Below are 13,379 nucleotides of genomic sequence, written 5' to 3'. Positions count from 1 at the left end.
ACCCTGGGAAGGGGCATTGGGGGTCGAAACACCCCAAATCAATTTTAGCTTACTGCCAATTAGTTATCTCAGAAAAGACTAAACAGTAAAAAATAAAATATTTAGTTTAAAAAACTAAAAATACGCTTTTATCATGCACTTTAAACTAAATAATTTAATTGACTTATTGAAAATGGTTAGATCAAAAAGCGTAGAGCGCATTTTTGTTGCGTGTAACTTTATAAAGTTTGAACAAATCGCTCGACGCTTTTTGATCTAACCATTTTCAATAAGTCAATTAAATTATTTTATAATTTTTAGTGCATGATAAAAGCGTAACCACCACCAAATAAAAAGAAAGTTAGGCCTAAAAACTCCTGGTACAAGCAAATGCAAAAACACCAGCATTCAGTTGGCCTCAGAAAAGGAATAATACAAAACCGGGAGGCTTGCCGACGATTTCTGAGGTCAACCCGGCGAACCCCACAGGCGGATCACTAGTGTGAAGCAGTAACGTGGGTGGGAAGGTTATGATCCCCTCGACATCGAGATCATAACAGCGCCGAGAAAAAGGAAGAAGAAGAAGAAGATAAAAGCGTATTTTTAGTTTTTTAAACTATATATTTTATTAAGACCACAAAACATTATAACCTATGGAGAAGTGGACTTGACCCATTTTATTATTCTGAACGCTTAAATTGATAGTCATACAAATTATCGCAATATCTCTTTATATTTAAATTGACAAAAAATTATCTATTTATGTATTGGAAATTTTTTCGAACGTAACGTGAGTTACCGTGGAAGTGTCCTGATGGAGAATTCCAAAACCATTTACTTTTTTCATACACGGAGAAAAAAGTGTCACCTTAAAATAAGATGATGCGCACATTAAATTTCACAACTTTAAATTAAGGTGATATCCGCTAAAAATAAGGTGATTCCACTTAAACTCAGTTATATTTTTTGTACCGTTATAAACGGTACCTGTTATAGAACGGTTTTTTTGGATTTATGAATTTCTCATAAACGACAAAACAGATTTCGACCAAATTTTTGATACAGAAACGTTTAAACAATCATTATTTAAAAAAATTTTATATTTTTCAAAAAACACATTTTTGGATTTTTAAAAAAATATTTCAAAATTTTTTTTTGAAAAATCAATTTTTTGGAAACGAGTTGGTGAAAAATTTTCAAATTTTGTTTTTATGTGTAAATTAATTATTTATTCAAAATTGCATATCAACTTTTTTTTTTGAAAAATGTTAGAAAATTTTTACATATAAAAAATTTTTTTTTTTTAAAAAACGGCTCTAACGATTTTCGAAAATTTTTTTCTAAAAATTCCTTTTTATACATACTAGAAATAAAATGGCATACTTAGTTTTTTGTAAAAGATCATTTAAAACGGTATTTAATTACACTGGTCAACAAAATTTGACTTTTTTTTTGCCACAAGAACCAAAATATACTTTTCTAGTATTTTTCGGGGTGCTGAATCCGAATCTGAAGTCAGAAAAATTTGATTGGCCTCCGTTTTTTGAAATATTACCGTTATAAAATGCTAAAAAACGTCATTTTGGCTGTTTTCGAGGTTCTGTTTTTATGTGGGGTAATTCATTAGAAACAAACTTGTAACGGTTATTATAAGAACTGATATTCTACTTTCAAAAACTGTTTAAATTTTCCCGATATCTCTTTTATTGCTCGAGATATCTTAAGTTTCAGTTAATAAGCCAAAGAGAAACTAAACTTAATTTAAAGATTAAGTCTCTGATCACCGAATTTTTGCCACAAGAACCAAAATATACTTTTCTGAAGGTTTTTGGGTTGCTGAGCACGAATCCGCAATCAGAAAAATTCTATTAGCCTCCGTTCTTATAATATAACTGTTATAAAAAAAACCTTTTTTTTGCACTTTATAACGGTAATATTTCAAGAACTAAGGCTAATAAAATTTTTCTGATTGCGGATTCGAGCTCAGCAACCCAAAAACCTTCAGAAAAGTATATTTTGGTTCTTGTGGCAAAAAAAGTTTAATTTGGTTGGCCAGTGTTGTTTCTGATTCAAAGACCGCTGCTTAAATTTTAAATATCTCGGGCAGTAAAACAGATATCGGAAAGATTTAAACATTTTTTGAAAGAATAAAATCAGTTCTTATAGCCACCGTTACAAATTTATTCATAATGTATTACCCCACATAAAAACATAACCTCGAAAGCAGCCAAAATTACGTTTTTTTACATTTTCTAACGGTAATATTTGAAAAACGGAGGCCAATAACAATTTTCTGACTTCAGATTCGAGTTCAGCACATCAAAAACTACTAGAAAAGTATATTTTGGTTGTTGTGTCAAAAACCTTGTTGACCAGTGTTATTTATAAAATCAGATTTTATTTTTTTTTGCACCACTGACGAAATTCCGTGAAAATATCAAACTTTAAATTTTCCCTTATTTTGTTCAATGAAAAACATTAACATTAGAGTAACTTTTACCATAAGAGCAAGTACGTGCGACCCCAGTCGTACAATTTTTTTTTTTTTGCTTCATATAATATCCGATAGCATGTTTTCTTTTTTGCTATCCTAAAACAAGAACAAGTTTTGTTTCCCTCCCATATACGTGTACTGTACATATTTTTGTTGTATTATATTAAGGACCAACTCCTGCTTGTTAAATGGTTCAAAAGACTCTTTCAAGGCTTTCAATATAGATCTAATTCAATTAATGGAACATCAAATTCTTACTGATTACACACAAATTCCTTAAATGAAAATCAAACTACCCTTTCCCAACTTATAACAGAAGTTTTTGAAAACAATTTTCTAAAGTCCAACACCGATTTAAAAGAAAATTCAATTTTCCAAAGACATCCGTTTCCGTTGGAACTATAAGAAACTTTTCTTTGAACTCATAAATCAAATTATGTTTGATGCCAAATAATAAAGTTGACATAATTCGATTTTCAACGTCGTCGTCGTTCTCGAATCAGTTTTACTTACCTAAATGTTTTATTGAAGTCGAAACAAAAAAATCTAAACACAGCACGCATAATGATAAAAACAGCAAAATAAATAAACAACACAAATCAAAGCCACGCAATGCCTTGTTTTTTTTTCTAATACCTCCCACCAAATAGATGCTGGAACTGGGATTCCTTGAAAGAATATCTATGATGCCAAAAGAGAAAAAAAAAAGATATTGAAGCATCGAAAAACGATAATAGGCCGATGAAAATAAGTTTAAGTGAATTCTGATGATCGTTTTTTTGATTCACCATTTTTCATTTAAAAGTAAATTCATTTTGTTTTGCTTTGCGAGATAAAACGAAACGAAAAAAACGATACGCACTGAAAACGTGAAATGAATGAAAAGCAGAAGCTATTCGTAAAAATATTGTGTAAGAGGCACGTTGCTGACGTCACAGTGCGGCGGCATGGCATTTTCACATTTAAAATAGACTCTAGCAAAAGTTGTTTGTTTTTGTTGATGACGCCTTTGATGACCACGACCACTATTCGAGTATATGACAAGGGAATCAATTTGATTGAGTGATTTCGGAGGAAAAAAAAGAGTGCTCACATCGCACAGAGATGCTGAAATGCTGATGATTGTGATGCGAGGGAGATTAACGTAAAAACGTATAAAAGGTACCTCGAGGCTGACGTCAAAGAATAATTTCACTTGTCACGTTTTGGATAGCTTTAGGATAGTTTGTTTATTTTGTTGTTGTTGGGTTTTTTCTTTTTATCCACCGACGAGGATGAAGGTGGCAATGGCGGCGGCGGGTTTCCTCAAATCTTTTTCTCTTTTTTTTTTTTATTTCTTTGTAAAATGATGTAAACAAAAACTTATGTGTGGATGCTGCCTGTGTGTCGTCATCTGAAGTTCGATTTCACATAAATTATTTGAATGTCGAAATTGATAGATGAGGGAGTTTTTTGTTTTTTACTTTTTTTTGTGTTATGTTGAATAATTTGTATTTAATTTTATTTAGAGGTAAAAAGTTTATATTTGGCTTAGGACAGCAATAATTGAAATGGACACTTTTGTAGATATAAAAAAAAAAATACTCAAGGGATAAAATGGGTTTTAAGTTTTTTTTTTTTTTTTGTATTTTTTATACAAAAATTGGTTACATACTTTTCAAATAAATAAAGTGGGCATGGAGTTTTGGCTACAGAAAAACTTTACCACTTAAAATAAATTGAGAAAGTCATCTTTTAACCAATAAATGTAATAGGAATTTAAACTCAATGTGAAACTGCAGTTTATCAGGAAACTTTTGACAACTTTTTAAGTTGTTTTTTTTTTTTTCTCGGAGAAGCTAGAAAGTAAAATATAAATAAAAGGGTTGCTATTTTTATTCCAGTTGAATTTTTTTTTTTTTTCAGTTGATGGAAAAGTGTATTTTTTCGTTAATGGGGACGTTTATTTTTTTTAACGGAAAAAATACAAATTTGTTTGAAAAAGAGAAAAGTAAGCATACGGCAACAAATGAGAGAGAGTTTTTAACCCAAAATCTAAACAAATAAACTTTTTAACTTCTACAAATAAGATTATAGATCAAAATTCAAAATAGATAAAAAGCATGTGCTTGCTTTTGTAGTTCAAAGAACATTCAAAATTACTATTGGAAATTAATGCTATTGTAAAGTTATCAGTTTTCAAATAAAATAAATACTTTTCTTTATTAACTGTCAAAAATCACCTTACACTCATGGCTTTCAAATTAACAATTCCTCGTTTGTAGAATTTAAAAATTATTTGCCATGCTTCCAAGATGTTCCTAAAAAAAACATGCATTTGCATGGAAACCCGATCCCTAGTAATGTACAAGTTCTTTGATTCAATAATTTGCCTTTAAACAAAAAGCCAATTATTCATTTTATTTTTGGTTTTGATGACAAATTAAACGTTTATACTTAAGTTTTTAGACGCTTTTTTTACAGATTTTTGTGTCTCTTCGAAAAAAACACCCTTTCACCTAATTTTTTTTAATGAAAATTCTTTATTGCTGCTTTCTATCCCAAATACAATTTTTTTACCAAATTTCATTAGGGTGACCAATCTTTTTTGTTTTCACTCAAAAAAAAAACACCCTTTTAACCATGATATTTTTATAGACACTTTAGATTCTTGTTTCGTATCTTATAAAAGTATAACATAATTGCTAAATTTCAATAGGGTACCACTAATATTACTCTAGTATTGCATACTTTTGCAAATATGCCCATATTTTTTCTGCACTAAAAAAAACATCCTTTCACATGAAAAAAATGTATAGATTTCTTTTATTCGTAATTCCCATGGGAAAGAGAATATATTTAATGAATTTCGTAAGGGTACCATTTATACCATTGATTTTATCGGACTTATCGCGGATTTTTCCCAATTTCCCAAAAACACACTCTTTAACCTAAAATATTTCTTTAGACTTTTTGGGTTCTTGGTTTCTGTTATAAATGAAACATTTTTCCAATTTTCATTGGTGTAACAATTTTTTCCCAGTTTTCGTTGTACTAATTCCAAATTTCACCATTTCTTTTAAAAAAAACACCCATTAACTCAAGAAATTTTTGTACACTTAATGGATTCTTAGTTCTTATACCAAACAAAACTTTTTCACCAAGTTTTAAAAATTAATAAAATATAAGTGAGCTGTTATGAAACCTTTCTCACACACAACTCAACCAACCAAAAAAACACCCTTTCACCAAAAATATTTTTAAAAACTTTATGAATCCTTTGTCCTTGCTTTATCTAAAACCTTCATCCCGAATTTTGTCAGTGTAGCATGTTTTTCACATGGATTTCGGTTATATTTTACCTGTTGAAGTCATAAAACAAGCACCCTTGTTTTTAATCGGCTATAACTTTTCTTAGAGCAATCGTATTGACTTTATTTTTATGTCATTAGAATCAACATCAAAAAATACCTTAAAAACACGTGTCATATGATGATATTTCACAAACAATTTTTTTCACAATATCTTTGAGCTTCATCCCCTCCCTCTTTGGTTTAAAACAAAAACTGATTTGTAAAACTTTTTCATTTTTTGCTATAGGTCGTTTCAAATCAAAAGTCCCATGGAAAATTGAGCAAAAATAAAAAAAACTCATTCTCTTACTGGAAGGAAGCATTTATGAGGCAGCTGAACTTTTTCTTAAATTACGATAAAATAATGAAGAACAGTTCTTGATATCCCTATTTTAATTAATTAATCCGTCTGTGAGATTCACTGGGTTAGCCTCAGAAAGCGGAGGCAAGTCTCCTGGGCTTGCATCACTCCATATCCGCTGACAATACAAAAAAACATACAATTATTTCATTATTTATCATTTGAAGGCAGTTGTGATAACTTTTCCGAAGATATTGTTATAGGACTACGTGAAAATTGACCAGAAATTTCCAGTTTATATGATAGCAATTCATAACTTAAAATTCTATTCACATCTTTTCATTTGTATAATTAAGCAGTAAATATCATATTTTTATTTTTCAATTATTTTGGAGTCGTCACCATAGAAATCATTAATAAACAAATTCAGATATTTCGTTTGTTTATTTTTTTCTCTAGCATTTCTTTCATTCAAACAAGCATGATTTGTTGTTATTTTTGAGTTGATTTGTCGCAATGAGCCAATAAAATTGAGTTTTTTGTTTATTTGTTCTCAATTTTATTGGAAGGGAGAAAAAAAACTCTGAGTCAGGACTTTTGATTTGAAACGACCTATACTAAAAATCCAATTGAATCATCAGTTATAAGAATAGAATAAGTCCACTTTTTTCCGAAAATGACCTTTTGATGAAAATGTCATCTTAAGACGAAAACACATCTTCGAAGTCGAAAAAAATCTAAGATTTATTTTAAGAGTCGGAGATATAGCTTGTTTCAAATCAAAAGTCCTGACTCTGAGTTTATTTTCTCCCTTCCAATAAAATTGAGTACAAATAAACAAAAAACTCAATTTTATTGGCTCATTGCGACAAATCAACTCAAAAATAACAACAAATCATGCTTGTTTGAATGAAAGAAATGCTAGAGAAAAAAATAAACAAACGAAAAATCTGAATTTGTTTATTAATGATTTCTATGGTGACGACTCCAAAATAATTGAAAAATAAAAATAAGAAATTTACTGCCCAATTATACAAATGAAAAGATGTGAATAGAATTTTAAGTTATGAATTGCTATCATATAAACTGGACATTTCTGGTCCATCTTCACCTAGTCCTATAATAATATCTTTGGCAAAGTTATCCCAACTGCCTTCAAATGATAAATAATTAAATAATTGTATGTTTTTTTGTATTGCCCGCGGATATGGAGTGATGCAAGCCCGGGAGACTTGCATCAGCTTTCTGAGGCTTACCCAGTGAATCTCACAGACGGATCAATTAATTAAAATAGGGATATCAAGAACTGTTCTTCGTTATTTTTTCGTAATTTTAGAAAAAGTTCAGCTGCCTCATAAATGCTTCCTTCCAGTGAGCAAATGAGTTTTTTTTATTTTTGCTCAATTTTCCATGGGACTTTTGATTTGAAACGACCTATAATAGTAGGAGAGGTATTAAAATTTTGTTTGAATTTTATTTTTTCATCTGAAAGCATAGTGTTTCAAGTGTATTGTGTCAAAATTTTAAGTCAATTGGAGCAAGATTGATGAAGTAATGACAGTACTTACATTATACAGGCCAAACATTAGAAAAAAGCAAAAAAGGACCCGATTCAGTTTTTTGTGTTTCCCAACAGTTTTCCAAAAAGGACTTATTCTGTTCTTACATTAATGATGATTCGATTTATGAACTGCTAGAATTATTTAATAATTTCTAATAAATATGTAAAGAAAGCTTATAAATAACCAAATCAAAAATGAATTTATCAAATTTGTATCCTCAAAAACTTTATATCATAAAAATGAAGGAATGTACTCGTAGATAGTCATTTAAATATTTTTAAAAGAATTTTTTCTCATGCATTTATATCGCAACATCTTGCAGTGAAAATACACTCTATCTCTGACTTCGTATTATTTATTTATGAGCTGCAATTGCCAATGCAAATTTTATTCATACGTTTTTTTTTTTGCATGTTTTTTTTTTATCTTGCAGGTACGATGACCTCACAGAAATGGGAAAAACTGTCACCAAGTGAATTCCAGCACCTTCAGGAGCTTGCGTCATGTGAGTTATATATATTTTTCTTTTTTTTTTTATCTTAAAATAATTTATAGAATCCTACCTACGTGAACCTATGTACACATAGATATACTATGAGTTAGTAACGGATGCTTTTGGCATCTATTGGCATCTGATAGAATATTCAATTTTTAAATTGCTTCCCTCTTTTAAACTGAACCAATTTTGTGTTTATTTTCAATACATACATGAATTTACACACACACTGACTGACACACATGTATAGTTTAGTTATTATAATTTTTAAATCTTGACGTCGTCATCGTAGACGTTAAGTATCAACTTCAGTATGAATCATTCTTCCTCTTTCAAGTGATTGCCTTTGCTTGGAAAATGGGTGTTTTTTTTAATTTTATTGATTTGCACAGTTTTTATTCGTTCGTTGTTTTTTTTTTTTTTTTTCTGACAAAATATCAACTACGAACAGAACAGCATCTGGCGGGCGGATTGAAATTGAAAGCACTTAGGTAACTTTTGGCCCATTTGCCTTGTGTATATAGTTTTTGTAGATTTTTTTTTTTTAATTTTTGTTTGAGTGATTTGAGTTATAGTCTTGAGTTTACAGTTAAATTTTGGCAAACAATTTAAGTCAATATTGAATTCAATTTCAAGTGTGGATGTTGTATATCTTAGTAATATTGATTTTTTCCTTGTTGCGACTCAACAAGGAAACAGTGTTTGTTTATAAAATTTTCCTCAATTAGTGAAAGTAAGAAAGTAGTATTGTAAATACACTCTAAAAAAAATATTATTATGTTATTACTTGTTAATTGAATAAACAACTCTTCAAAGTAAGCAACAAAACCATTGCTAATCGAATCTTTTCGCTTATATGTATATTGAAACTTTGAAAATTCATCAATATTGCCTAAGAATACATTCCTACATAAATTTTGGTTCATAAAAAATACTGTAGGATCTTATAAGAGAAGTTCAAAAGGTTTGCCTATTTTATGAATATGATAGATTGTTTCACAATTTCACTCATCAGGTATACTTTTCTTTGACCATATTTTAAAGTTTGAAAAGCTCTGTCTTAAATTTATCTGTTGCAGCTATTGCGGCTATGTAAAGTTGAGACCCCCAAATGCTAATTTTTTTCAACCCTGCCTGGTTCGATTGCCCAACATAAGCCCAAGATAGCCCAACTTTTGTTTATCTTTATTCCACTATTTTTTCAAAAGATACAACAAAAAACTTTTTTTCATATCAGAAAATTGTGATTTTTTTCATATGAAAAAAAAAATCGTTAGTTTAAAACCGTGGTTTGATTACCCTACGCTTAGTTTAAAAATTATAGAAGAATTCATTTTTATTCACCACACCAAAAAAAAAGTACGCATACACCACAGTGACCTTTTAAATTTATTATTTAGAAAAATTAAATCCACTGGTGTGGGCATTCTGCCTCAAATGTTTTTTATTTGACTTAGAATTTTTACTTGATTAAATGAAGTCCTTATAACATTCCTGTTAAGAAGCTCAAGTTCATTTGTTTTTTTTTTTTTTGAAGTGAAAACTTCTTTATTATCGTAGTGATTTGGAACAAGATGAAACGAAAACGCGACACGAAAATTCAACTTATTATAACTTTTTTGTTTTATTTGATAGATAAATGAAATTTGTACTGTAGATAGGCAATTAAATAAACTACAATTGTACAAAATTTCAACTAATTTCATATTCAAAATTCTTAGATAACGGTGAAGAGATGGTTTTTTTTTCTAGACACATTATATCTTTTGATCTAGAGCACATAAAAATTTTATTTTTCTTTAATACGCATGCTGATAATATAACCTTTTATTTGATATATCACAAATAAAGGTACGTGCTCTACAAGTTACACAATCTTAAATTGAAAAAATTGAAAAATACCTCAAAACATCTGTGGAGATCTGTTGCCTACGACCAGGCACCAGTGTAGGAAGTACCGTAATATCAGTTTGAAATTGCTTTAAACAATTCTTACATTTTTTGTAGGCATCCTAGAAATATGATTGAAGTGTCATATAAAAGGTGAATTAATAAGCTTTAAGATGATATAAAATTTAAGTTGTCATAAAAAAATGGATTTAATGGTGTTACAAGAAATATTTTTTTTTTTGGTTTTTTCATCAAAAATGATTATTTTGAATAAGTTATTTTTATACTTTTTGCGCATTGTAAAAATTTAGGAATGGCTTTATTTTTTTAAGAAAATTTGTAAGGTTTTTAATGGTGTAATTTTTTTTTAAGAAAAATGAATTTTTAAGGTTTCACTTCTACAACGTGTGAATTGCACACATGATTTTTTGTATTTTTTTTTTTTTTTTCACTTTAGAACCACAACATACAAATATTTTTTCAAGTGTAAAAATCATTAATTTTCTTGGTTTGCCATCTAAGCACCTAGATAAGCTACATGCTTAGTAAAATCTTGTTTGTTCCAACAAATTTCTTCACTTTTTTGGGTGGGCTAACGAAATAAAATGCACGACTGGGGTCGCACGTACTTGCTCTTGTAGTTCAAAGTATCGTTATCTTAAATAGCTATTGGAAATTTAAGATTTTCTTTAGTGTCGAGAAAAAAAAATCAAAAAAAATTGCAAGTTAAAAAAATTAAAATTAAAATTTTTTTTTCAAAAACTTAAAAAAAAATTATTTTCAAAAACTTTTTAAATTTTTTTTTTTATTTTTGACACTTCAAAATTATGTCTCTAAATTTTGAATAAAATTAACTAATGCTTTGATGAAATATATAAACTTAAAAAATATGTCAATTTTTGAAAAACGGCAACGACATATTTCCGTTCTCCGCATTTTTTGAGAAAAACTAAAAACGCAGTTTTGTTGGAATCAATAAGAGTATTCCGCACACCAAATTTGATCGAAATCGTTAGAGCCGTTTTCGAGAAATTTGCAATACCTCGAAAACGTTATATGGGAGGTATGCGTTAAAATGGAGATATTAAAAAAATAAAAAAAATGGGTCTAGGGAATTACGTAAAAATCATCTGTACCAAGTTTCAAGCGAATCCATCCATCCGTTTAGGCCCTAGCTCGATGTACAGATGGACGCACAGACGCACAGACCGACGGACGGCATGACGAAAACCACTTTTTTGATCTTCTCCATCATCGTAATGTTGGTTTTGATTAAAACCTCGATTTTTTTTTTCTACACGAAACCAATACTTGCCCTATAGAGCAAGTAAAAAAGTGATGTAATTTGTTTGAACAAGCATGGTTAATTGAGAAAAAGTGTAAAAAACTCAATTTTTACACTGAAAAAAAAAAAACAAATTTTGATTTTTAAGAGGTTGGTTAATGGTTAGGGTGCTTTTTAAAAATCAATTTTCGAAATTTTAATGGGACACCTTTTTATTTTATTCTTCGTGTCTTAAATATAAATTGGGTAAAATTTGGTCCAGTTTAAACACGTTCTAGGGGTCGATACCACAATCGGGTCTTAAGCGTACTTTGTATTGTAACAAAAAAATTTTTGTTGAAATTGATCTTTTTTTTTTACTTAAATCTTTAGTGAATGGTAGCCCCTAAATTTTAATATTAAAATCGGAAAAAAATACCATTATACATACTATGCTTATATGGTAGAACATAATGCAGGGGTGTCCCATTAAAAAATCGAAAAAAAAACATTTTTTCGACCATATAAGAAGCACCCTAAGGTTGGTAGTACGAAAAAAGTTTTTTTGTACTGAAAAAAAAAATCACTTCACACCACTTTATATTTATTGTTGCTTTTGAAAAATATTTGGATAGATTTTACTAAGCATGTAGCTTTTCTAGGTGCTTATATGGCAAACCAAAAAAATCCATGATTTTTACACTTGAAAAAATATCGATATGTTGTGGTTTTTAAGGTGAAATGAAACATATCAACTTAAGCTTCTTAAGAGGAATGTTATATGGACTGCATTGAATCGAGTAAAAATTATAAGTCAAATAAATAACATTAATTAATTAAAAGGTCACTGTGGTGTATGCGTACTTTTTTTTTTGGTGTGGTGAATAAAAACTAATTCTTCTATAATTTTTAAACTAAGCATAGGATAGCGAAAATAAAAGTTGGGCTATCCTGGGCAAACAAACCACGGTTTTAAACGAACGATTTTTCACAAGAAAACAAAAATCACAATTTTTTCGGTTTCTGACGTGAAGTTTTTTATTGTATCTTTTGAAAAAATAGTGGAATAAATCGAAACAAAAGTTGATCTATGCTGGGCTAACGTTGGGCAACAGAATAAAAAAAATAATTTCGTTTTAGAACTAAGGTTGGGTTAGCGAAAACAAATCTTGGGCTATTCTAGGCTAACCTTGGGCAATCAAACCAGACAGGTTTGAAAAAAAAAAAAAATTAATTAGCATTTGCAAGTGCCAACTTCACATAGCCGGCTGTTGCTTATTTGGAAACGAAACAAGGTTTTCTCGATGATGGTGGCTCTACAATTTCTATTATTAGAAGCACTCTTGATGGGAATTTACAATTTTTCTCTTGGGTCTTAATTTTCAGTTACATACCTATAAAATTTCTCAAACATTTCAAAAACAATTTTCCAGATTTTGTAAGTTTCTTTGAATTCTAGCTCCTAGTGAGTTCTGTTCGCTTTCTAAATCGTCCTTTCTTTGTGATCAAGCGTCCGCAAGTCTCAATTAACAAATATACTCGTAATTATTATAAATTAGAAACAAAAACGCTATGCAAAATAATTTTCAATTTCTGACCATGATCATTTATTAATCTCATTATATTATTCTATGAGGTATGAATGAATATTTAAATAGATAGCTTTTCTTCTTTATTCAATCTTAAAAAGTATAAGCTTGTTCAAATAGTGCATTTTATTTTTGTTGCAGTCATAATTCATAAATCATAATTCCTTTCAAGAGCTATAAAATGCGGCCACCGTAAACAACAAACAAAAAAGTAAGAAGGACACAATCGAGTAAAAATAAGTTTCACATTCGTATAACCAGCAGCGCAAGGAACTCTATAAACTCCCTTAAGACGGTCAATTTAACAAGGGTTCTCCTCATAGTTTACTGTACAAATACACTTTGCTCTACAATCCCAAGACTGGACGCTATAATTTATTGCATAATTATTGCGCAAACGTGTTTAACCTCGCTTTTGTTGTGTGGTATCGCTTTTTATATGTATGTATCGGTTGGCTATAATGTACACTCT

General features: G+C 29.5%; 1 protein-coding gene across 3 annotated transcripts in view; it reads left to right on the top strand.

Annotated features, from left to right (window-relative positions):
• The window catches only part of LOC129917829 (diacylglycerol kinase 1), a 186,931-nt gene that overhangs the window by 38,075 nt on the left and 135,477 nt on the right, over window positions 1–13,379 (top strand). For all 3 annotated transcript variants that reach the window (XM_055998006.1, XM_055998014.1, XM_055998021.1), the window contains exon 2: window positions 8,102–8,173. In XM_055998006.1, the coding sequence (XP_055853981.1) occupies window positions 8,107–8,173 (67 nt within the window). In that variant the 5' untranslated portion in view covers window positions 8,102–8,106. The remainder of the gene's footprint in view (window positions 1–8,101; window positions 8,174–13,379) is intronic.

The sequence above is a fragment of the Episyrphus balteatus genome, chromosome 1 (assembly GCF_945859705.1).
Source record: "Episyrphus balteatus chromosome 1, idEpiBalt1.1, whole genome shotgun sequence".
NCBI classification, from domain to species: domain Eukaryota; kingdom Metazoa; phylum Arthropoda; class Insecta; order Diptera; family Syrphidae; genus Episyrphus; species Episyrphus balteatus.
The sequence above is the reverse complement of the archived record's forward strand: the minus strand, read 5'-3'. Positions and strand labels throughout refer to the sequence as shown.